The sequence below is a fragment of the Poeciliopsis prolifica genome, unplaced genomic scaffold, assembly GCF_027474105.1.
Source record: "Poeciliopsis prolifica strain line A6 unplaced genomic scaffold, Auburn_PproV2 SCAFFOLD025, whole genome shotgun sequence".
NCBI lineage: Eukaryota > Metazoa > Chordata > Actinopteri > Cyprinodontiformes > Poeciliidae > Poeciliopsis > Poeciliopsis prolifica.
In genome coordinates, this window is record NW_026562400.1 from 1374726 (window position 1) to 1400058 (window position 25333).

The following is a 25333-nucleotide window of genomic DNA, read 5'->3' on the forward strand; positions in this document are numbered from 1 at the left end:
AAAATAACACAATAATGTGTCACAATTAAAATAAATATTTGCTTCTTATTATGCAGAAGCATAATTTATGTTTTTATAAAAATAAACATCAGCCTTGTAGTGATTTAAAAGTGACTATTATTATTAAAAAAAACTAGTCTTGGTGTCCCTGCGTTGCTCAGTAAGAGAAGAGGTATGGCAAGAACAGAAGCTGAAGTGTTTTTGTCTCTATTGCATGTTCGATGAACCAACCCTGGGCCGATTATTGCATAACTTTCCTTTGTCTCTGTTCATCATGTCAAGTTACTAATTAAAGAAATTCAATGTCATTTCATGAAATCACAAAATTACCTTGTAGGGCTGCAGCTGACATACATTTACATCAACAGGTGCTATCAGAAGTTGTTCTTTGACAGGGAGTCTGAAAGTTATTGTTCAAAACTGAACAGACTGGGGCCAGGATTCAGTGTCTGTACTCAGAGGGGACATATGTTACATATCTATAAAAGGTGGTGTATTTCACACCAAGCTGTACCAACAGAGATAGCAGAAATATTAAATACAATTTACATGCTGAGCATCAGTGCAGACAGAATGACAGACCTACAGTCTTATTTTGTTCTCATATTTATTCAATTAATCTTGAAAACTGTGAATGTTGTGGTCTGCTGAAAGCCTGCCACTTGAATATTTTCACACTGTCTGAGATGGTGTGACTTTTACATGCTAAAAACTTCATGAGAAAGAAAACATGTAAAGTAACACACCTCTTCCTCTTTTGGCTCAAATATTTCTGAAGCAACATTCTAGCTGCAGTTGCTTAACTTTCCCTTTAGATCTACAGTGACTCCACTCACTGAATTATGATTGTTTATATGTTCCCAAAACAGGACACCGTTATGTCCTAATGTTTATTTCCAGATCACGTAATAATATGAATTACTTTTCTAGTTTAAAAACAGTAGAAGTTTTAAATTGTCAGAGCATAAAAGATACTTGAGACTAAAGGGAATTTTTTACTTCTCCTAAATGGTGGTTAGTCTCTTGCTCAATTTGTATGAAAATTTTGCCAACAAACCAGACAAACATTAGCAGTCAGGGTGTAGAGATGGCCGAGGATGAGTTTCAGGATGCTTCAGTTGCTTTCAACGACAAGAGACCAGCAAGAGGTGAGCTTTGTGTTATGTTTTAGTAACATGATGCTATCTGTGGTTGTCTGATCACTGCTGAGTGTAATGTGGATTTGATTAAAATGGGGTACCTGTAGAGCAATAGTTCCCAAAGTGTGGGGAGCGGCTCTTGAGGGGCGCAGTGACATGGCAGCGGGGGCACCTGAAGCAACATGGATGAATAAAAAAAAAAACAGTTTCACAAAAGTGTTTCACTGTAAAGATGGTTTATTGTATGCAATCCATAGAGGGGCCCAGAAAACCTTTGGGAACCACTGCTGTAGGGACAGATAGCCAGCCTGCCATCAGCTTTCTGCCTGTTACACTTACAGAACAGATCTATGTATTTTTCCACATCTCTGTGTGGTGCCAATCAGTGTTGAGAACATTTAGTAAGGTCAGAATAAAAACAAATAAATATGATTATCACCATATGTTTTGGCCTTCAGTTTCTTCATATGTGATAAATTGCAATGACAGGAAAGCAGATGTTAAAACAATGTAATTTTAACATTTTATTAAATTTATTTTGTAATACTTGAGGACATTTGAACTTTCATTTATTTTAACTGAAAACCAAGAAGAGGTTGTGTGTGATGAAGTGCAGATACCAAATCAAACAGCTCAGCAAACATCTGACACAAAGTTTCAGTTCCGATTAACTTTCTTCAGAAAGAAAATAACTAATGAGAAAACACAAAATGTGAAAAAAATATTTTTTACCAAACAGCAGCTGAACCAACAGTCTAAACTGATACTATGAACATCTCCTCATTATCTCTAATTATCTTCTTTTTTCACAAAAAGCTGCTGTACTAAAGACACAAGTGGTGCTGTTAGTGAATTCAACATTATCTGATTATCTGATTTTATAATAATATCAGGACCAACATAAAATCAACATATACTGCCTGCTTCATTAATCAAGCAAAAGTCATGTAAAGAGATAACTGAAATTAACATGACTCTGTTACATTCAGAATAAGCACACTGCTCAAATATATAGGTTTTCTCATGTAAATATAAAGAGTCAAAGAGGATTTATAAAAGAGACGTCTAGTGGAAATGAGGAAGGGCCTGCTCCAACAGACAGCTGCTTTCAGCAGATAACAGTCTTACGGACTTTAAGAGACCACAAACAAAGATGTGCAAATCGAAAGACTCAGAAAGTCTAAATAATTCACCTTAAAATGACTGGATAGTGCTGAAAGCTCAGTAAGATGCATTTAGGATGATTCATTCCTTCTGTGGATTATTTTATGTTTGTTGAAATAGAGTCTCAAATAAGACAGAAAATATTGCTTTGTTGAATCTTTAAGATAATCAGTAGATACCAAAAATAATAATTTTATATTTCTCAATTGAAAATAAAACTTTTCTCTGCCACCTTTCTTTGTTAAATGATGACAATATTTTTAACATTTTAAAATAAAAAAAAGTGTCAATATAAAATAAAGAATACTGATGTAAGTTTGCTGTGTCTTCATTAAACTGGATGTTGAATAATTTCTGATTCATTTCCGCAGGACTTTTGTCAGATGAAGAGAAAAGAAGGTTTTGCTGGTTTAAGCAGTTGGCTTGTTGCTTTGGGACTCTGTGTGTGATTTTGGTCTTGGCCAGGTTTGGAGTCTGTAAGTATGTACTGTAAACATGTAACATAACAAACATGAATAAGATTCCTCTGTTCAAATATATGCTAATGTAGACAACATATTCTGGAGACATGAGTTCCTTTGGGTTTACTTGTAAAATAACCAACAGAGGGAATTAGAGAGATGCTTTAAATCTTTAATTAATGACATTGTGTAGCTGCTATGTATTTGCTTTTCTAACTAAAACTGTGAGATGTTTGAAAGTTTTGTAAGAATATTTTTAAAATGTTTCATTTTACATGTCAAATGGACAGTAAAAATCCTCACACTTTTAGAAGAACACAATACATTTCTTTTGGTTTTGTTTTGCAAATTTTGAAAAAGAATTCAAAATTCTGTTTATGTTTTAAAATTATATTAACTATATGTAATATGTGACATCTTATTGTTGTGCAGCTGTATTTCTTCACAAGAGCAAATTGAACCAGCTGGAAAAGACAAACCAGGAGCTCAACGACAAAAACCAGAACCTGATAAACCAAACCCAGAATCTGGAGGGAGAAACGAGAATCCTGAAGGAACAACTAGACAACATGATGAAAACTCAGATTGAGCTCAATGTCAGTCAAGCTCAGTGGAGCATTGATCAATACTGCCGTAAAGAAAAGGGTAAGATCAGAGCTTTATTATCTAAAAACAAAACTTTGTAATGACAATTTCAGTTAAATATATATTTGTTGATCTCTTGTTTAAGGGAGGAAGTGTGAACCTTGTCAAAAAGGCTGGGATCCCTTCAGCTCCAGTTGCTATGCATATAATGATGAACCAAGAGCTACTCAGAGAACCTGGGAAGAAGCACAGCAAGACTGTAAAGGAAAAGTTTCCCATCTTGTTGTTGTCCATAGTCAAGAGGAAAAGGTAAATGTGATGAATGAACTGAAACTGTTATGTTTTTGAAGTTTTTAAATGTTTCCCTTTTTTCTCATGTTGATTATAGAATTATGTCAAAACAATCAGTCCTGCTGGAAAAGAAATTAAAGGATACTGGATTGGCCTGAAAGCTGAAGGAACCAAATGGAAATGGACCGATGGAACTGAACTAGCTGACCAGTAAGAGACACATACTATCTTATGCAATGACTGGTAATATCAGTAAGATCATGTTTAACTGATGTTTTTTGTCAGATCCTGGGTAAAACAACCTGCAGTCGACGGTCAGTGTGTAACTTGCCTCCAAGACAAAGAATGGCAGTCAGTGAATTGTGAGGACAAGAATGCCTGGATCTGTGAAAAGAAGGCTTTATCTGTTTAATAGGTCACATTAAATAGATAATATTTAAATCTCCAAAGGACATCAGGGAATATTTTAATAGTGTAAGGAAGGTCGCATCGCGAGATTTGTTGTTTTAAGTCTGTTTATTCTGTTCTTGACAGCTGGGGTTGCCTTAGCAACCAGTTCTAACAGCTGATCCGTTATGTTTTGACTGTTGTTGGATATGGCGCTCACCGCTCGCTGCCCGGACATCGCTGAGCGCTGTCCGTGCCAGAGCTAGAGGCCAGAAGCCGCACAGTTCATTGTGGCAACAGCTCAGTTTTTGTTGTAATTCCTCCGTGTGCTGGAAGGAGTAAAGTTTCTGCAAGAGACCCTTCGTTTTTTGTCGTGTATCTTCAAGTACCGACACGCCTCCTTAACAACGGAAATCAAAAAGCACGACAATATAAATACAGGAAACTGATTAGGACTAGACTTTTATTTTGCTGTTTTCATCTGTCATAGCCAGTAAAAGTTTGTGTTTGTTCACATCGGTTTACCCACATAACCAGTTTTTTGTAATCTTTTTTAACATGTACATTTTTATAAGATTTATAAGTCTCTTGTTCAGGATGTTGGTACATATTTTATGTGCCTATTTTTTTTTTTTGTTAATTGAATTATCTAGAAATTTTACAAGAAAAGTCATGGTTTTAACCTCTGTGTCTGTTAAACTATATAAAATAATGCTGAAAGTAAAACCCACTGAAAGAAAAACAGAACTCAGTCAAACTCAGTTATCAGATGTTCTAAAACTTGGACTCTTTGTTTTACTTCCTCTGTTTATTCAGTTATTCTGTTTTTAAACCTGACGTCTGTATTCATAGTTTTTCTCCTATACAAACTGTATTTGCTGAAATGAGCTTCAAAACAACCAGGAGCAGTGAATGAGCTAAATGTGAAATTTATACAGCAAAAAATATTTCTTATTTAGAAAAACATCACATGTTGTGTGAAAGAGTTGATCTAAAGTCTCACATGTAAATAAACTGCCACTGTAAATTAAGGCTCCTTTCATTGTTTTGTTATTGTTCTCATTTTCCTGCAACAAAGACCTGATAATATAATAAAAATGCTATAGAAAAGGAGAAAGAACATTTTTTTTGTATGAATTTGCAATAATTCTGCTCAGCCACTAGAGGGTGCTGGTCTAGTTTCTGATATAGGTTAGGAGTAATGTTATCAATAGTATGGATTAATTAAAAGTCTGCTCATATAAGACGTTATTAAATACATGTTTTTCTATTTACTATACAATTAAGAATTAAGCCAAAAGTGTGGTTGCTAAAAGACAAAAACTTTGTGTTATGCAAAATATTTTCTATGGCAAGAAGATTTTAATTCATTAATAATTGTTTTACCCAATTCAGATATAATTATGAAAAAAGAGAAACACCTGCTACCAGGAGTTGATCTTTGACACCGACTCTGAAAATGATTATTCAAAAATGAATAGACTGGGCATCTTTTACATATCTATAAAAGGTGTTGTATTTCACACAAGGAGTATTGATCACAGAGATAGTAGAGGTATTAAACACAACTTGCATGCTGAGCATCAGTGCAGATGGTATGTCAGACCTACAGTCTTATTTTGTTCTCATATTTACTGAATTAATCCACTTATAACTTGCAGAAACTGTTAAAGTCAAAGATGTGTTCTTGGTCTGCTGAAGGCCTGCCACTTAAATTGTTTCACACTGTGTGAGATGGTGTGACTTTTACACGCTAAAAACTTTGTGAGAAAAGAAAATAAAGTAACAAACCTCTTCCTCTTTTGCTTAAACATTTTTGAAGCAATATTCTAGATGCAGTTGCTTAACTTGCCCTTTTGCACTACAGAGACTCCACTCACTGAATTATGATTGTTTATATGTTCCCAATACAAGACAACGTTATGTTTCAATGCTTTTGTTCCAGATCAAATAATAATCTAAATTAATTTTTCTCGTTTAAAAACAGTAGAAGTTTTAATTCGTCAGAGAATAAAACGTACTTCAGACTAAAGGGAAATTCTTACTTATTCTTGGCAGTGCCATTTCAGGGGGCATAGGAAGCAGTATGGATGGAAAAAAAAAGAGACAGTTACACAAAAATGATTCACTGTAAAGATGGTTTATACTATGTTTTGTTGTAACCTGAAGAGTGATATAAACATCAGTGGAGTTTGAAATCAAAATATTTTTATGGGTTTATGTCTGGTTGAATGATGTCTGTGCCCAGTAGATTTTTTTCTTCTTTTTGGGGGGGATTTTATTGTAATCCATAAGTGGTCCCAGAAAATCTTAGGGAAACCGAGATAGATAGCCAACCCGCCACTGGGTTTCTGCCTGTTACACTTACAGAACAGATCTATGTATTTTTCCATAGCTCCACTTGGTGCCAATAAGTGTTGAGGACATTTAGCTCGTACACCAGGGATTAATTCACCTGTATCACGGGACAGGATGGGAGTCAGCGTTCCATCTGCATCATATGCAGTGCAAAGTTGAACAACTCCAGTCACTTGCAAAACTAAGAGAACACTTATTGACGCTGCACAGAGATGGGAAAAGTAAAAAAAAAGGATTTTGTGGATCCAAAACGACAAAAAACAAATTAAATTTCAAATTTAAAAAAATTAAGTTTTAAAAATAAAATTTATTTTTAATTAGTAAAACTGCAAAAAAAATATACAAATATTTTTGGAGGCTGAAATTCTTTTATATAAAACTGGTGGGTTTGATACCTCAAAAAAGATTGAGAACCGCAGGTCTAGAGGCCTATTAATATAGAAACAACCCAGTTAAACAATGTGCTGAATGCAAAAACTCAAAGAAGCACTCATTCTTTCCTCAATCAATAATCAATGTATCTAAATATCTAGGATCAACACTACGTATTAAGGCTGAATGACTAGTTATATTAATTTCATTATGAGTGACAAAATAGTATAATTATTTATTGTGGTAATTTTGAAATCCTAACAGTAACAGATGTGAGAAAATCTAAGTACATTTTGTTGAATTTTATAAATAAGTTTGATGTTATCAACATTTAACTAGTATATCCTAAAATACTTTTTTTCCTTCTCATAAAAATTACCCCAGGATCAGTACTTCTGTGTTTTTGTGTCTATGCTCTGTAAATGTCTTTTTCAAGCAGTGGTAACGATTCCATTGGTTAATAACTAAACAATCCTAACTGTGGATGCCAAATTTAGTTTTCTTAGGTTTGAAATAAATTGATATCCAAGATATAATGTGACAATTTTACATCCAAACTAGAGCAGACTACTCACCCCGAGCTGCTGGATCTCCTCACAGTGTTCCTCCCTGCGCTGGGCCACAGTCTTCTCCAGATGTAGCCTGACATCCTGAGCTGAGGCAAACTCCTTCTCAAGGTCTGAAGTTTCAGCTGATTCTCACGTTTCTCCAGGCAAACTTGACTCAAACGACTCCTGGCCTGATCAAGCGACTCCTCCAGCTGAGCTAACTGGCCCTGGTAGGACTCTGAGGCCTCCTGCCAAGCTCTGGTCGCCCTCTGGGAAAACTCATGTCCCATCTTGAGGAGGTCTGGCGCCTGTTTGCTCCTGTGTATTTGGTTTGGAAGCATTTCGGCTCTGGATCGGGACAGAGTGGCCTCCAGGTGGGCCACATCTTCTTCATGGGTTTGAATTAGGAATTTCATTTCATGTTCCAACTGATTGACCTTCTCCTTGAGCCAGATCTGTGCTCTCTGCTCATCTTCCAGCTCTTTCCTGCTTTGCTCCATCTTTGATTGGCCAGCATATTGGAAATTTGAATTTGCAAAATAGCCTTATCAGACACCTTGAAATTTGTTTCTGTCTCTTTAAGGGCCTCCTGTCCTTTCTGACATTCCTCCTTCAGTACATTGTTACAGCAATGCTTATTCTTACTCTCCATTTATAGTTCTTCCACCATGTGTTTGCATATTGTTGCTGCCACCAGTTTGAGGGAGACATGGGAAAGTGGTGCTTGACGGGTCTGGAGCTCGGCTTGAGTAAATATGCCATGCAGGAGCAGACATTAAGGCACTCTCACATGAAACAATATATTGCATGCCTATTTGAAGTCATTTTTATTAGTTAATTTTAAACATATCCAAGCACCTCTGACTCTCTGTGGAATGTTTTAACAATCATTGGCTTTAAAAAAGTGAAGCACTGATGGACTCCAATATATTCAGCGGTTTCACAGACATGGACGGATGAATCAAAGCAACACTTCAGGTATATTTTTGATTTAGGAATGACAGAACATAATGTCAAGCTCAAAGTTGACTTTGCGTAATATCTTCCATTTGTGGAAAATAACATCATAGATCTATTTTATCAAAGTTTTCTCTCAGCTCCTGGATGCAACAGCTTGCAGATGATGATCAATGTGTAATTTATCTTAAAGACAAACCATAGAAATCATTGAGCTGTAATGAAACAAATGCATGAATCTGACTTCATATACTGAACCACACCAAACTCACAAAACAAAGTGCTGAAAGACTGAAAATATAAATTTCACGTCACAAATACCTAAACATATACATTTCTGTTTTCATTTTCATAGAGAAACTGTAGCACATCTGTCTTACAAAAGCTCTCATGGTGGGTGGAGTTTGCCACAGAAACAGAAAATGTTCCTGTATAAAGTTGTATGAACAGAGAATAATGAGAAAGTGGCTTGTGTGTGTGTGTGTGTGTGTGTGTGTGTGTGTGTGTGTATGCGTGTGTGTGTGTGTGGGGGGGGGGAGGGGGGGGGGAGTGGGGAGATGAAATATGTATATCAAATGAATAAAATTTAAATTGTTATGCAGCACCTTTTAAGACAATTAGAAAAAGTTTCAAGCACAAAAAAACTTCCAACTATTTTTTTAAAACACTGGCAAACGTTAAAACAGGTCAATTTGACCTGCAACATAACAGGAGGTTTAAGAGATGCCCCTACCTGACACAACACTTCCACTACGTATCCCAGGTGTTGATAATATCGAAGGTATTTTAGAATCTTTAATTCATGAATATTTTACACAGTCAAAAGCAGAAGGAGTTTTGCAATAGCCAATCCCCTTCAATAAGTTGTTATTGCCTCAGATGAAATAACCCCTCCTCTTACAAAATGCTCTCTTGCTTAAAATCAGTGGTTTCTCAGTTTAGAAGACAGATCCTCTTAATTGAGGATTAAGACGAGACAAAAGTAAGACAAGAAATGGCAGATGAAGACATCCAGTATGCTTCAGTTGTCTTCAAGAATAAGAAACAACCTCAATCAAAAAGTAAGTTATATTTTATTCACACATTAGAGAAGAAAACAGAGCAACTTATTATTATTGGCTTATTTTGTTCGTTTTTTTTTATTTGGTAATTCTTAGTTGTAATATTGATAGACGTTCCAGATACCTTATTTTAAGATGTAAAGTATTAGTTGAAAAGAATATGTCTCTTCAATTACTAACATGGAAACAACACAGTTAAGGATGTTTGGAGTCCATCAGTGCTTCACTTTTTTAAAGCCAATGATTGTTAAAACATTTCACAGAGAGTCAGAGGTGTTTGGATATGTTTAAAATTAACTAATAAAAATGACTTCAAAATGTAAAGAATCCTCTATCACAGTTATCCTGTTAATCTTTTCTAATTACTCCAGTAACTCAAAAACTCTGTTTTCCCTTCATATAGACTGTAGATAAGATATTGGTTTCCATATGTTTCTATCTGATGATCCGTCCATGACAGCAACAAGTATTATCTTAGGATTTTAGTCATGATTCAAAAATTCCTTTTTGGGCAATAAATTAATAGTTGTCTGAATTAACTTAGATAACTGAAATATGAAATATGCAGAATAATACTGATAGGAGAAACTCAGGTATAAAGTCAGTCATTCAGGATATGGGAATCTTCTCTTCTAAATCCTAAGAAAACTGGACTCCTCTTGCCTCTTGAATTAGAGTCAGCCTCTCATTTCTTGGTAATATTGAAATTATTTTCATTTCAATAGTTGCAGGTCCAAAGAAGGAGGAAACTATTTACGATGAAATAAAGATGCAAAACGAAACACCTCAGGAGTCTTCTGACTCAAAGGTAAGTTATAAATGAATTATTTTCAAACTCCAGTCCTTGTTTGCTGGTGTCTGAAAGTGACAGATTTGTCTATGCGCACACGTTTTTCATGTCTATATCAGGATCCTGCAGAGTAAGGATGTAACAGAGCCATGGTTGGAGACAGAAGCACTTTGACTGAAATACTGTCACTGTTAGACAATGTGGCCCATGCAAGAAACTGTTACTCAACTGGAAAGTTGTGACAGACTGAAGCTTTGTTGGTGCACAAAGGAGAGTTACAACAAACCCTTTATTTTAGCAGTTAATTGACTTTAAAAGCATCACTGCTCCAAAGCTCAAAAAGTCTTTACAATCTTCCATTTATATGAACATTTTTCTTTTTTGAAATAAAATTTCTGCTTTTATTTGAACAGTTTTTTCACTTCTTGTAGTGTTTTGGATTCTTTTGCACTAATATATGTGAACCTCTTGTACAATTGTTCTCTTGAAATTAATTTAATCTGACTATGCTCTTTAAAATCTGCAGCTACTTTTCTCATGTTGAAAGTTTCTTGGTAGTAAATTATTAGATATTTTATTCTCTATTTAATTACTGCTGCTTGGTGAAGATAAACAATTTTATTCAGCAATAAATCCTTTCACACAGTGTTGCTCCAAAGTATGTGTGTATGTATGTACAATATTTTTTTTATTTTTTATTACCTGTCAATTGCACTGGCCAACCTTCATCCCTGCATGGATAAATGGGTTCAGACTATAGATAGTCAGTCAATCTCAATGCTGTTTTCAGCTCAAATCCTTAAGAATAAAAGGAAAAAATATATAAATGTTTTGTTCACTGCTGAACTAGGAATTAATAATATTTGCTTTGCTTCAACAGGACTTTTATCAGAGAAGGAAGCAGAAAGAAGACGCCGTTACTATCTGAAGTTGGCTTGTTGTTTGGGGACATTTTGTACTATATTGTTGTTGGGAATCATAGGAGTCACTGTTTATCGTAAGTACTGTTTTAAAGAGGAAGATACTGAATACATATCAGAGATTCTAACGATATTTATAGAGTCAAAAAATGTAAAAAAAAAAGTTTGTAAAAAGTTTAGGTGTCTTGAGGTAATTTAACAGGCATACTTGGCAAAATATATATTTGTAAAATCTCAACACACTAAAGGTTACCTGACTAAGAAAAAAATATAATGTTATATATTATATTTCATATTTAATCACTGGTTTAGTGTCAGGTTGGGAATGGAAGTTACAGGCCTGTGAAATTCAGGATTGTGAATCTTTCTAAGCAATTCCATGACTTTCACATGTTTAAAGCAATAAGAAGGCCTACATTAGATGTGCAAAGGACTAGTACTGAAAATACAGTAAATTTGTCCTTTCCTAAAATGATTAAAAGGTGAAAATTATCAGTTAAATTTCTACTAGTTTAGAATCATATTTTGTTCTTTTTCCAGTTGTATGGTATCAGCAAAATGAGCTAAACGAGCTGAAAGAAAGCAAAGCAAAAATCAAAACCTTAATAGACCAGATAAATAACCTGACAGGAGTCTATAATGTCTCAGAAAGCAAGATCCACAATCTGACGACAGAAAACCAGAACCTGATGAACCAAACCCAGAAACTGGAGGGAGAAACGAGAACCCTAAAGGAACAACTAGACAACATGATAAAAACTCAGAATGAGCTCAATGTCAGTCGAGCTCAGTGGAGCATTGATCAATACTGCCGTAAAGACAAGGGTAAGATCAGCTCGTATATTATCTAAAATCAACACTTTGTTATGACAATTTCAGTTAAATATATATTTGTTGATCTCTTGTTTAAGAGAGGAAGTGTGAACCTTGTCAAAAAGGCTGGAATCCCTTCAGCTCCAGTTGCTATGCATATAATGATGAACCAAGAGCTACTCAGAGAACCTGGGAAGGAGCACAGCAAGACTGTAAAGGAAAAGTTTCCCATCTTGTTGTTGTAAATAGGCAAGAGGAAAAGGTAAATGTGATGAATGAACTGAAACTGTTATGTTTTTGAAGTTTTTAAATGTTTCCCTTTATTCTATGTTGATTATAGAATTATGTCAACACAATCAGTCCTGCTGGAACAGAAATTAAAGGATACTGGATTGGCCTGAAAGCTGAAGGAACCAAATGGAAATGGACCGATGGAACTGAACTAGCTGACCAGTAAGAGACACATACTATCTTATGCAATGACTGGTAATATCAGTAAGATCAAGTTTAACTGATGTTTTTTGTCAGGTCCTAGGTAAAACAACCTGCAGTCGACGGTCAGTGTGTAACTTGCCTCCAAGACAAAGGATGGCATTCAGTGAGTTGTGAGGACAAGAATGCCTGGATCTGTGAAAAGAAGGCTTTATCTGTTTAATAGGTCACATTAAATAGATAATATTTAAATCTCCAAAGGACATCAGGGAATATTTTAATAGTGTAAGGAAGGTCGCATCGCGAGATTTGTTGTTTTAAGTCTGTTTATTCTGTTCTTGACAGCTGGGGTTGCCTTAGCAACCAGTTCTAACAGCTGATCCGTTATGTTTTGACTGTTGTTGGATATGGCGCTCACCGCTCGCTGCCCGGACATCGCTGAGCGCTGTCCGTGCCAGCTAGAGGCCAGAAGCCGCACAGTTCATTGTGGCAACAGCTCAGTTTTTGTTGTAATTCCTCCGTGTGCTGGAAGGAGTAAAGTTTCTGCAAGAGACCCTTCGTTTTTTGTCGTGTATCTTCAAGTACCGACACGCCTCCTTAACAACGGAAATCAAAAAGCACAATATAAATACAGGAAACTGATTAGGACTAGACTTTTATTTTGCTGTTTTCATCTGTCATAGCCAGTAAAAGTTTGTGTTTGTTCACATCGGTTTACCCACATAACCAGTTTTTTTGTAATCTTTTTTAACATGTACATTTTTATAAGATTTATAAGTGTCTTGTTCAGGATGTTGGTACATATTTTATGTGCCTATCTTTTTTTTGTTAATTTAATTATCTAGAAATTTTACAAGAAAAGTAATGGTTTTAACCTCTGTGTCTGTTAAACTATATAAAATAATGCTGAAAGTAAAACCCACTGAAAGAAAAACAGAACTCAGTCAAACTCAGTTATCAGATGTTCTAAAACTTGGACTCTTTGTTTTACTTCCTCTATTTATTCAGTTCTTCTGCTTTTAAACCTGACATCTGTATTCATGGTTTTTCTCCTATACAAACTGTATTTGCTAAAATGATCTTCAACACAACCAGGAGCAGGGAATGAGCTAAAAGTGAAATTTAAACAGCAAAAAATATTTCTTATTTAAAAAACATCACATGTTGTGTGAAAGAGTTGATCTAAAGTCTATAATCCAAATACATTGAATTTATGACATTGTGAAAACATAAATAAAAAGAGAATAAAAAGATTTGCAGATTATTTTCAGCCTAACTAAATTTACTGCTAATTTACCAAATTCCAAATTCACTCATCTGGAATTTAGTGCCTGCAAAACGTTCCAAAAACATTGAGACCGAGGAAACAGGAGACTTTGGGAGTTGAGAAATACAGCAACAGATATGTTAGTTTGATATATTAGTTCCCAAACATTTAGTGAGTATTGAGATGTGACACAGTAATATCTTTTTTCCTGTACCAAAATTTGCAGGCTTCAAAATCTAAATGAGTGAATGTTTCCAAAATAAAGTTTCCCATTTAAAATTGCATCCCTCCTTTTATTGGTGAATTCAATTGAAAATAGGTTTACAAGGATTTACAAATATCCATATTCAGTTTTTATTTATGTTTTACATAAAATAAAAACTCCTGTCATTAAAATAATTCATAAAAGTGAACTCTTATTTGTGTTTCTTGATCTTATGGCCCAGGTTTTAAGTTCTTTTAAATGTTTCAATGTAGAAAGAACCACTTTTTTTGTATTATTCAGAAATGATGGTGTGACTTTTACATGGTAAAAACTTCGTGAGAAAAGAGAATGAAGTAACAAACCTCTTCCTCTTTTGGCTCAAACAATTTTTGAAGCAATATTCTAGATGCAGTTGCTTAACTTGCCCTTTTGCACTACAGAGACTCCACTCACTGAATTATGATTTCCTTACATGTTCCCAATACAAGACATCGTTATTTGGCCTAATGCTTTTTTTATCCAGATCAAGTAATAGTCTAAATTATTTTTCTAGTTTAACAACAGTAGAAGTTTTAATTTGTCAGAGCATAAAAGATATTTGAAATTAAAGGGAAATTGTTACTTATTCTTTGCAGTGCCATTGCAGGGGGCATGGGACGAATAATAATATTTAAAAAAACAGTTACACAAAAATGTTTCACTGCAAAGATGGTTTATATGGTTTATAGTAAAAAGATAAACAGGGAGCTGCAGGTAGAGAAAAAAAACCTCAAGGAGCAAATTGAAAGCATAAGGAAAACCTGGAATGAGCAGAATGTCAGTTGAGCTCAGTGGAATATTGATCAATACTGTCCCAAAGATAAAGATATGTTGAGATCTCCTGTGGTAAAATATTTGCTGTAATAATAAATACACTATATTGGTCAGACCAAATGTTTATTAGAGAAAGTGTTTTTTCTTGTCAGGATAGTTGGCTTCATGATCAGACCAGCTGGTAATGATGCTAAACTTCAGAATCAGAAAACCTGGGAAGAAGCACAAGAAGACTGCAGAGGAAGAGTTCAGATCTGACTGTTGATCTGACTAATTAGTGAAAGACACATTATCTTTTAAACTGTGTATAAAACAAATATATCAGCCTTGATCTAACTGATGGTTTTCCTTAGAGCCTGGATACAGAAGCCTGTAACTGAAGATCAATGTGTATCTTCTCTCCAGAACCGAGAATGAAAATCAGTGAGTTGTACTGATAGAAATGGCTGCATCTGTGAGAAAAAGGCTTTATCTGTTTAAAATGAAATATTCAAACTTTTAAAGGTTATTGGAAAAACCTTTAAAAGTTGGTGTTTAAACATAAGATATTTCAAAAATGTATTAAAATTTTTCTTGTTTTCTCACTAAAGATAAACAACTATAGTTTGTTATTGCCCATAGCAAGAAAATGATCTAACATTTTATGCAGTAAAGATTTAAAGCTGTAAATTTGCTCTCTGAGGGAATCCCACCTTCACTGAAAATAATCATTACTCTGAGGACGAGAGCAGAATTTTTAAAAGGCACAAAATATTGATTCATTGTACAACATTAAAAGACTTTTCTACTATTTGTTTCAGTAGACAATTGGTTCAGTATTAATAATATTTGACCAGCAGGGGTGCTACATTACTTTTTAAAAAGAGAGGGATCATAAAATAATTAATGAATGTTGAAGGGATGTATTATGTTCTTGATTTATCATTGTTATTGTGAATAAAACTAATGATAGTGGCAGTTGATTCTGCTTATTTTTTTCTTGTAACCTGCTCACTGAAGCTCCACCACGTCTGATATTGTTGCTGGAATATAAAGACAGTCATCATTATTATATTCACTTCATCGGTCAGTGTCATCACAAGAATCCTGAAAAAACTGTTTTTGTATAAAGTGAATACTTTGTATAAAGTTCGTACTTTGTACAAAAAGGAGACTTTTAGGGGCTCAAAGAAATTCAAAGATAAACATCTTGACCTTTTCCATATATGATCTTGTAAACATCATGCACAAGTTTTATTTATCAACTCTGAGGTTTTTGAAAACTGCACAGAAAATGTAGTGCACTACAAGAAGACTCAAGACTGTGCTAATTACCAAAACTGTTTCAACACAATATTAAGAAATGTGATTTCAATCTGGAGAGACTCAGATGGAGAAAAAGACAGCGATTAAGGAGGTTTATTATTATGCATGAATTAAAGTTCTTTGGTGCTCAGGCCCAGGCTAAGGACATCGAGCTGTGAATTGCAATAAAATCCTGATGTAGGTTAGGAATGTCATCCCCCCGGGACCCGACACTAATGGTGGAGGTCGGTGAAGGATGCGAGCCTGGAGAGCTGATGGAGATGATGGAGGTCCTTATTGGTCGTGACACGGTTTGGACCAGCGTTGATAGGTATATATGATTTTTTTGTGACTTTTCATTTTATTTTTGTTTTACAAATTTGCAAACATTACAAAAACAAAGCGCAGATTAAGTTGCTAATATGCTGGATCTGGTCAAACAGCAATTTAACAATTTCAAGATGTACTCCACTATTATCATCCACTTTTATTTCTGCAAACACTGAGCAGAAGTTTTTTTTATTTTTATGGCGGTTGGCAACCCTGAGCATGCTCTCTGTCTGTGACGTTATTGCGCCCTCTACTGCACATGCAGAACACTTTCAGTTCATTTGCTTTTCACACAGGAGATCACATACAAGTCGCATATATTTGGAAATGTGAATAACCAAAAAATCCGATTTGACAAAAAATTGGATTTGGGTTACTTCAGGCTGCAGTGTGGGAGTAGCCTAGTTGATCTCTGCTGTTTCAGAGAGACACTGGGATCCTTGTCAGAGTTAATGGTTTTACTTTGACAACAATTGCTATCTATTTTATAATACTGAGTCTGGAAATCGAAGAACCCAGAAAAAAGCACAAGAATTCTGCAGAGAACATGGAGATCTTGCTGTTGCTAATACAACTTATATATCAATTACACATATATTTTGAACAAACTGTTAATGGTCTAAGTGAAATAAAATAAGAAGGACAGTAAAGTATACTGGATTGTCTCAGAGCTGTAGAAAGGATATGAAAATAGGTTGATGAAAGTGATCCAGCCGATCAGTGACAGAACATTATTTCTTAAACTGTGTATAAAACAAACCTATCAGCTTTGATCTGATCTTCTGTCAGAAAGGCAAACAAGGTTGTATGAGTTAATAAAAATCAAATTTGGGCCACTTCAGCGTGACACAATATTTACATTACATCTTTAAAAATCTTTTCTACATTTTGTTTCTGGGCCACATAAAGTATTTACATTCATGACAAAATGGCTGATGACTGATGTATTTCCTGGCTCTGCAAGTAATTTGTCACAGTTAATGATTTGTGGTCACCAAACGATGCTGCATTACTTCTTATAAAAAGGCTGGGGCCATGAAATCATAATATACTTTTAAATGTTGAGGTGATTATGTATGTTGCTAAATGCATACACTTGTTTTACCATTGTTATTGTGACTGAAACTGTGATGAGACTGACAGTTCACTCTGCTTCATATTTTCATGTAGCCTGCTCATTAAAGCGCCACAAAAAATATTGCCCTGAGGTTACATAAAAAGAATCATCATTCCTATGTTCACTCCAAAGTAAACAGCAAAGAAAACCTCTTCAGATAACATGGCCGTCTGGTATGAGATACATTGTTGTCTGTTTATGTTCATTTACTTACAAAGAGCTACAGACAATTTTCTTAAATTTAAAATTGACAGATTGTGGCTGTTCCTCAAACTAAACCAAGATTGTTATTCCCCTGCAAATTGGGGAGATTCTAAAATGTCACCACCTTCTTGTTTTTCTGCCAAGAAAATACAAATGATGTCATAATTACAACGCTAAAATTAAATTTTAACACCAAAAACCCATTTGAGAACACATTTTTTCTCTTATTTTTATTTCTTGTTTGTCCTCCTGAGCCCCATTTCAGTAAACTGGATAATCAAATTCTGAATAAGAGGCAATTACTCCATATAAACCTTCCAGGTTCTGTGATGCTCAGGATTTTTAGAACAAGAAATACCAACAAGGTAACTCAATTATGAGTCAAGTTGCCTCTAAGTTAAGTGGGAGAATATGAAAAGCCCTCAGCAATGAAAGACAGCTAATATGACTCTCCATTGCGACAGGAGGAAATACTAAGCTTCAAGTCTGTTTTTCTCACCGAAGGAATTACATCAACAAACAATAACAGCATATGGAAAATATCAAACCAAATGTAGCAAACAAAGTTATACTGTTTCTGCAGTAAAATAAGATTTAGCATGAAAGATACCAAGTTAATGAGTGAGTGTGATTTGACAGAAAATATAAAATACTTAATGAAATTCTCTTTAACATAGGAAGTTCTAATATCAAGCAATCATGATTTTTTTGATTGCTTACAAATATAAGCATAACTATAACTATAGTTAACTATAAGCATAATTCTTGCTTTACACTGAAATTTCAGTTCAATAACAAAAAAAAATTCTGCATTTGGCACAATTTTTATGAAGAGAAAATGTCTTGTTTTCACAAGGAACATACTCATTAAACAATCTAAGTTAATTTCTCGTCTATGCATGCTGATTCATCACTTGAGAAAACACCTGTCACAAACACATATCCTCTTCTACAATATTTATGCATTTTTAAAAATCTCAAATTAATTTGCAGACGATCTTAAGTTAGAGTCAAAGATCATGTTTTGGTCAACAAAGAACAGTCACTGTGGGATGGTGTGACCTTCATGTGTGAAACTTTGTAAAAATGAAGAACAGTGTAATTAATCTCTTCCTCCTTTGAGACTGCAAAAGATTAAATGTATTTATCAGTATCACAATTTCATATAGTGAATTGTGTATTCTGAATGTTTTACATGATACTAAGCTCTTTATGGTGTTAATATTTTTTTCTACTTGAGTGATTAATGCAAATGACTTCAAAAAGCAGAAGTTCATAATTGTGGGAGCTTTTGAAAGACTTGTGACAGGAAATATCTATAAATACTTATAAATACTGCTCTTTTGCTCCTGGTTTACTTTCCTCTCACTGACAAAGAACTTTAACATCGAGACTGTAGAGATGGCAGACTACGAAGTCCAGTACGCCTCTGTTGTTTTCAAAAACAAGGGATTGGCAATAGGTGCGTTTTATGTTTATGTTTTTTTAATAATCCTTTTACTGACATGTTACTGTTTATGATTATAATCACTGTTGTGTGTGTAGTCAAATAATTTTGCTGATTGATAAATTATCAAGTAAAAATGTGGTTCCTCCAAATTAGGAGATTTTTTTTAGATACAATCACTTAAATTGTAATTGTTTCTAACATTTAATTAAGAATCTACTTAAGGTTTTAACACATTGTGTAAAAAAAAAGAACCAGAAAATCTTATTAGATGCTGATTATGGTTGAAAATGTAATTAAACCTCTACTTTTAGAGTTGGTTCATTTACTAGGAAAAGAAAAAAATTAAACAGGTAACTGGATTATTTTTATTTATTTATTTTTTACATAAAGTAATACATGCGGCAAAAGAATTAAAATTATCCTCATCTATCAAAAATGTTTTGTAACTAATAAGTTTTAAGGACAAAAAATAGAAAAAGTAGAAACACATTAAAATAACTGCAACCTGGGGAACAGAAAATAAATAAGAGAAGCAACATGTGATTCAAAACTGGATCTGAGTTTATTGAATCCACACTGCAGCACAAACTGAGACACAGAGACTCGTTTCTCATAACATAGGAAAGATAAATGAATGTGACATTCATGTGTTAATCCTTACAGGTAAGGAAATATTAAAAACATAACTTTCCTCCTAAGCTTATCTATATTTACAACTTTTGTGAAATAGTTTAAAGTAAGAGAAACTGACAAACAAAACCAGATGATGACTGAATCAAAGTGGGGCATCCTGGGTGACGACACAGCAAACATTAGCAACTATCTGCATGTCAACATTGCTTAGAAGACATGTTTTCTGTTGTACCATGTCAAATATAAATGGATGAAAATTGTTAAACATTGCCTGGGCTTTAACTAGAACTGGTTTAGTTGAATAAGTGAAGCCAAACTGTTTAGGTTAGTCTGGTGCAAAAAATAATAAAAAATGGGTGAATACATGGGAAAGAACCTAATACCCAATAAAGGCAGGTGGGGGACTTGTTATCAGCTGGGAAAACAACAGAAAGCTCAGAAAAATCAGGTATTTGGAATATTGAGATATTTTAAATGAAAAGGGTTCTAAAAAATCTATCAAAATCAAGCGATTAAACCAACACGGCCTAGTTCACCAGGTCTGAAGCCACCTCTCTTCCATGATCATTTAAATTTTCAGGCCGAAATCCAACAGAAAACCTAGGAGGCGCAAGAGAGGAGAGTAAATGAGAGCAGCCAGGACCCCCTGGGTGTCAAATATATCCAAAGAAGTGACCCAAACCTCAAACATAGAGCAGGTTATTCACCAAACAGAATCATGGCTGATGTCCATTTAAAAAAATACATCAGACATGTATTCAACTGGGTCATAGAGCAGTTTTTCTTTTGTTTTTTTTTTTCTTTTCAGACACAGTGGCCTGCCTGTTCGATAAACTCATTGCACAGGATGTTTCACAGAAAATGTGCACATGGTGACTGTGAAATTTGCTTAATTTTATCAATTCTTGGCAACACAGAAAACTCGAGATCTGACTCAGATTCTCCCAGAACCCTCAGAGCGTATCCACCCATTTCAAGAGCTGTGGGTAGCTCTTGCAGCACTCTGTGGTTTGTGATGTGATGGGTGTGAATGCTTCACTTACTGAGCTGAACAAAAAACAGTCTCACCACCTGGATGTAACTGTATTAGTGTAACTGTAAACAGGAGATGTCTGATGTAAGGCTGTGCAAAAAGGAAAGGTCAAAGAGTCCTACTCTGTGTGCAGAAGGTGATAAAGTGCAGCATCAGATTGTTTTTTATTTTATTTACTGAGAGACTTTTCTTTTTTTATGAAAGATCAGGTCTGTGTCAGTTTGCTGATATTTTAACTTGTCTTCCCGTCTAGAGATAGGTTTTGAGGTTCAACCAAAATATTACACAATTGATTAAATTTCAAAATTTAATCATGTTACAAACATTTGAACCTTTTCAGCTAAAAAAGAAGACGATGTTGTGTATGATGAAGTGAAACCAAGCCAAGCAGCTCGGGAAATGACTGTCACAAAGGGTAAGTAAATGAAAAAAAAAAAGTGAATCCAACAATAAAATTTTGCATGCATCAACTCAGCTACAACAGACTCAGTTAGCTCTAGCATTCCTTAAATGTTGCAAGTTTCAGTTCAGATGAAACGAGTGAGCATTTTAACCTTTCAATTATTATTGTTTTTAGAGAAAAAGATTTTAGAAAACATGCACAGATAAAAAACAAAGATGTATCTTCAGCCTTGCAGTGGCACTCATTACGATAACATCATTTCTGAACAATAAAGACTATATATTAACTATAAACATGAATGTAAAATTATTAATTCTTTCAACTTTTACCATCTGTGTAGGTTGCAGATGGTATTAGTGTCTTGAATTGTGATAAAGTGGAACATCAGAAATGTCTTGCTTTATTTCCTGTGAAAGACAATTTCCCTTTTTCACTAACGTTCAGCTCTATGTCTTTAACTTTCCTCAGTCTGTTACACTTACAGTAAACTGGCGGAAGAAAAGACCCTGACAGATACTTTCAGTTTCAAGCAAATATGATCATTAAATAATTAATTTAAATCCTTTCAAGAATGTATTGTGAAACAAATAAACATTAGATTCTATTCTTTTAGCTAAAAAAGAGGATGAAGTATTGCACAGTAAAATGAAGAAACCAAATAAATTGTCTCAACAAAAATCTGACACAAATGTTAAGCAATTGAAAAAACTAATCAAATGCTAAAATAATCATTGCGTGTATAAAATCTTCTCCAAAAGGCTCAGTTAACTTTAACATCACCAGTAAAATGAGCAAGTTTTAGTTCAGGATAATCAGTTGATGTGCTGTTTACTACTCAGCCGAAATCTCACTCATTCACCTCATGTGTTCATTTGGATTACAAGGATTTGATTGACCAAATATATGAATCTGTAACAAATTATTCAAACCAAAAAGGGAATCAGTGCATGCAAGCAAACATTATTGCAAAACAGTTTTAAACCAGAGTCAGGATCAAAAAGCATGTATATTTATTTGCTAACGTTGCCTATAATAGTAGCAATCCACCCCAGTAATCTGTTTATTATGTTTGTTTCACAGGCTTTAAGACTCACTATGTGAAAAATAAAACTATTTTCTCCTCCATCTTTCTTTGCTAAATGATGACAATATTTTTCTAACATTTTAAAATGAAAAGGTATCTACATAAAACAATGCAAACAAACAAGGTTTAACTTGCTGCAGTTTTGTCCAAATAAAAATGTGTCTTATATGTTCTGTTTAGTTTCTACAGGACCTTTGTCAGACAAAGAAGCAAAAAGTTGTTGGTTGTATCAGAAGTTGGTTTATTGTTTTGGGAGTCTATGTGTGATTATGGTGATGACCATTATTGGAGTCAGTGTCTACTGTAAGTATGTAAAGAACATTTTTTAAGACTGAGACAAGAAGATATTAGAAACTTGTGATGTTTACTTCCATGGAGAATATGGAAGAACATTTAAAATGTAAATGTAAAGTAATGGAAAATAGAAGTTGAAATAATTCAAACCAATTAAAACTGAAAAAGTTTCTGTTGTTTTTGTTACATAAGATTTTGTTCTTTACATATCTATATATCTTGCCGATGCATTTATTCTGTTTTATCACTACCTTGAATATGTTGATGTTTTGCAGTTGTATCTCTTGACAAGAGAGATAAATCTGAGCTGAAACAACTGAAAGACAATCAAACTTTCCTGCGAGATGAAATTTACAACATGACAAACCTGAACAACAAAATCAGTTCTGATTTCAAAAGCCTGGCTCAAAACTTCACAAGTTGCAAAAACAAAAGTTTAGAATTTGTCATCCAGGTTCAAAATTTGACACAACAACAAATCAACCTGATAGCAGAAAACAGTCAAGTTAAAAAGATCAACCACGACTTGCAGACAAACGTGAAAATTCTCACAGAAAACATAAAAACTTGTAAAGAGCAGAAACTCAGCCAAGCTCTGCAGATCATTGATGAATACTGTCCCAAAGAAAACAACGGTATGTTCAGATATTCTAATGGTAAAAGATTATACCTAATTATAATTATACTGATCAGTCCAAATATTTATTAGTTGATCTTTGTTGTTTCAGTGAGACGGTGTAGGTCTTGTCCAAAAGGCTGGATTCACTCTCAGTCCAGCTGTTATATAGTTCATAATCCTGAACCGAGGTATCACAAAACCTGGGAAGAAGCGCGAGAAAACTGCAGAGGGAAGAGTTCAGATCTGACTGTTGTTGGAAATGAAAAAGAAAAGGTAAAGACAGAGCCAGAAACTCTTTATATAAATCACATATATATTTTCAACACCAACTGGAAATGAAGGAAATATATAATCCTTTTTGTCTCATTCTCCACAGATGTTTGTTGATAAGAATAGCTGGAAGGATAACGAGGGTAAAATGAAAGGGTTCTGGATTGGTCTCAGAGTTGAAGGACGGAAATGGAAATGGATGAATGGAAATGATCTGACCAATCGGTGAGAGACACATCATCTGTTAAACTGTGTAAAAAAATATATATATATGTATCAGCCTTGATCTAACTGATGTTTTTCCTTAGAGCCAGGATACAACAACCTGCAACCGAAGGTCAATGTGTAACTTCCCTCCAGAACCGAGAATGGAAATCAGTGAGCTGTAGTGATAAAAACGGCTGGATCTGTGAGAAGAAGGCTTTATCTGTTTAAACATGAAATATCAAGATTATTTGAAAAACATGGAAAGAAAATGTATTAACATTTTATTTTTTATTTTTTTCAAAAGCTAAACATCTATAGTTTATTATTCATCATATTATCTACAGCAAATGTAATTTCATGTCAGTTATTAAAAGTAATTTGAATAAATTAAGCTGTAAAGTTTCTCAGTGGATGCACCGACTTTACTGAATATATATAAATAGTATCTGAAGCTGCCAGAATTTAGAAACACATTCAACCAATTCTAAAACACATCTGTTTTTTTCTGGGCCTATTAAAGTTTTCATGTTCAAATTCATAACATGAACCTGAATGTTTTTAAATATAGAGGCGCTGTAATGTTAAAAGTTGAGACGGATGTGATTGTTTCAACATTGTAATTGTGAATAAAACTAATCTAATCTAGTTTCCTTTTCTCAGAGCAGCAATGAGTCAACAATTACAGATCATTTTATACTTGAAGGTTGTGGATTTTTATGTGATTTTTGTTTTTCAGGGTGGAGTTTTAACATTTTCAGAGCTATCAATGTTCTGTGAAACTGTCAGTATGAATGTTTGTCAGAAAATGGAGATGTGTTCTGTTACAGTAACTCTACCAAAGATAAACCACTCAGAGACATGAAGCATCAAATGCTAAATGATTAGTGATTAATTTAGAAAACCTGCTCCTCTTTGCTCAGACACTCAGACTGAGGCAACAATTTATCTTCAAAAACAAACTGACTCAACAAAGATAAGAAAAAAATAAAATAAACAAAGAAATGATTTCAGGACTTGCTGAATGTTTTATTTATTATATAGGTTAGCTGCAGTTCTGTAGAAGACACACCCAATGTTACCAGATGTTAGAAACAAATTAAAAAACTTAATTGATTTTAAAGAAGACGTTTATTCATGGTCCACTTGGAACTTATATAAGAAACTTTATATTGTCTAGAATCTCATTTTTTTAGTTAAGCTTATGCTTTTTTAATTGTATCAACAGAATATTATTTATTTGGAGAAGTTCCTGTCGAGAAGAAGTGAACTCTATGAGAAGACGTTGGACACCAAATATGTTTCATACATCAAAAAGCAGAACTAAAAGGCACATTTAAGACTATAAAGTCAGCACTCTGTTCTCATTAACAGTTCCTCTTCAGTCTTCATCTGATGTTGAAACTTTTACAAAATGGAGAGAAGAGAACAAAGTCTGGATGTAACCCACAAGTTTCTTTATCTGCCGGTAAGACGGACTATCAGAAGGTTTTTGTATTCAGTTAATTGTATTCATTTTATTGTGTTACTTCATGCTTGTTCTTTTAATATGTTTAAGTTAATTATACCAGAGTGAAATAGAAGAATTACAAGATATAAAACCATGATTGTTTTTTTGATGAACTGATTAAGACCCTCAAATATAGAAAAGCAATAGTTACATATTGAATCCACATAGTTGAACAGATAATTTGAACAACATTTTAACAAAAGTTAGTATAATTGAAAGTGAAAATACCATTTTGATTCTCATCTGTTGAAGGTAATCATCAGCATGTAGAAACCGTAGTTTAGATTTTTTCTTTCAGAGGAAATTGAAGAATCTGACTGTGATGATGAAGGACT

At 34.1% G+C, this 25333-nt stretch overlaps 2 protein-coding genes across 3 annotated transcripts; both read left to right on the forward strand.

Annotated features, from left to right (window-relative positions):
* The first annotated feature begins 1079 nt into the window (after positions 1-1079).
* LOC129370806 (C-type lectin domain family 12 member B-like) lies at positions 1080-12747 on the forward strand. 2 transcript variants are annotated; one of them, XM_055047002.1, is made up of 6 exons: positions 1080-1148; positions 2675-2779; positions 3197-3409; positions 3495-3658; positions 12187-12299; positions 12375-12747. In XM_055047002.1, exons 1-6 carry the CDS (start codon positions 1088-1090, stop codon positions 12379-12381), a joined length of 663 nt encoding a protein of 220 aa, XP_054902977.1. In that variant the 5' UTR covers positions 1080-1087; the 3' UTR covers positions 12382-12747. The 2 variants fall into 2 exon arrangements, with proteins under 2 accessions (XP_054902977.1, XP_054902976.1); XM_055047001.1 differs by lacking the exons at positions 12187-12299; positions 12375-12747 and adding exons at positions 3738-3850; positions 3926-5082.
* A 6133-nt stretch (positions 12748-18880) lies between these two features.
* LOC129370954 (C-type lectin domain family 4 member G-like) lies at positions 18881-24480 on the forward strand. Its single transcript, XM_055047260.1, has 7 exons — positions 18881-18960; positions 20955-21029; positions 22282-22404; positions 22671-23030; positions 23124-23287; positions 23391-23509; positions 23593-24480. Exons 1-7 carry the CDS (start codon positions 18900-18902, stop codon positions 23717-23719), a joined length of 1029 nt encoding a protein of 342 aa, XP_054903235.1. The 5' UTR covers positions 18881-18899; the 3' UTR covers positions 23720-24480.
* The last annotated feature ends 853 nt before the right edge of the window (positions 24481-25333 follow it).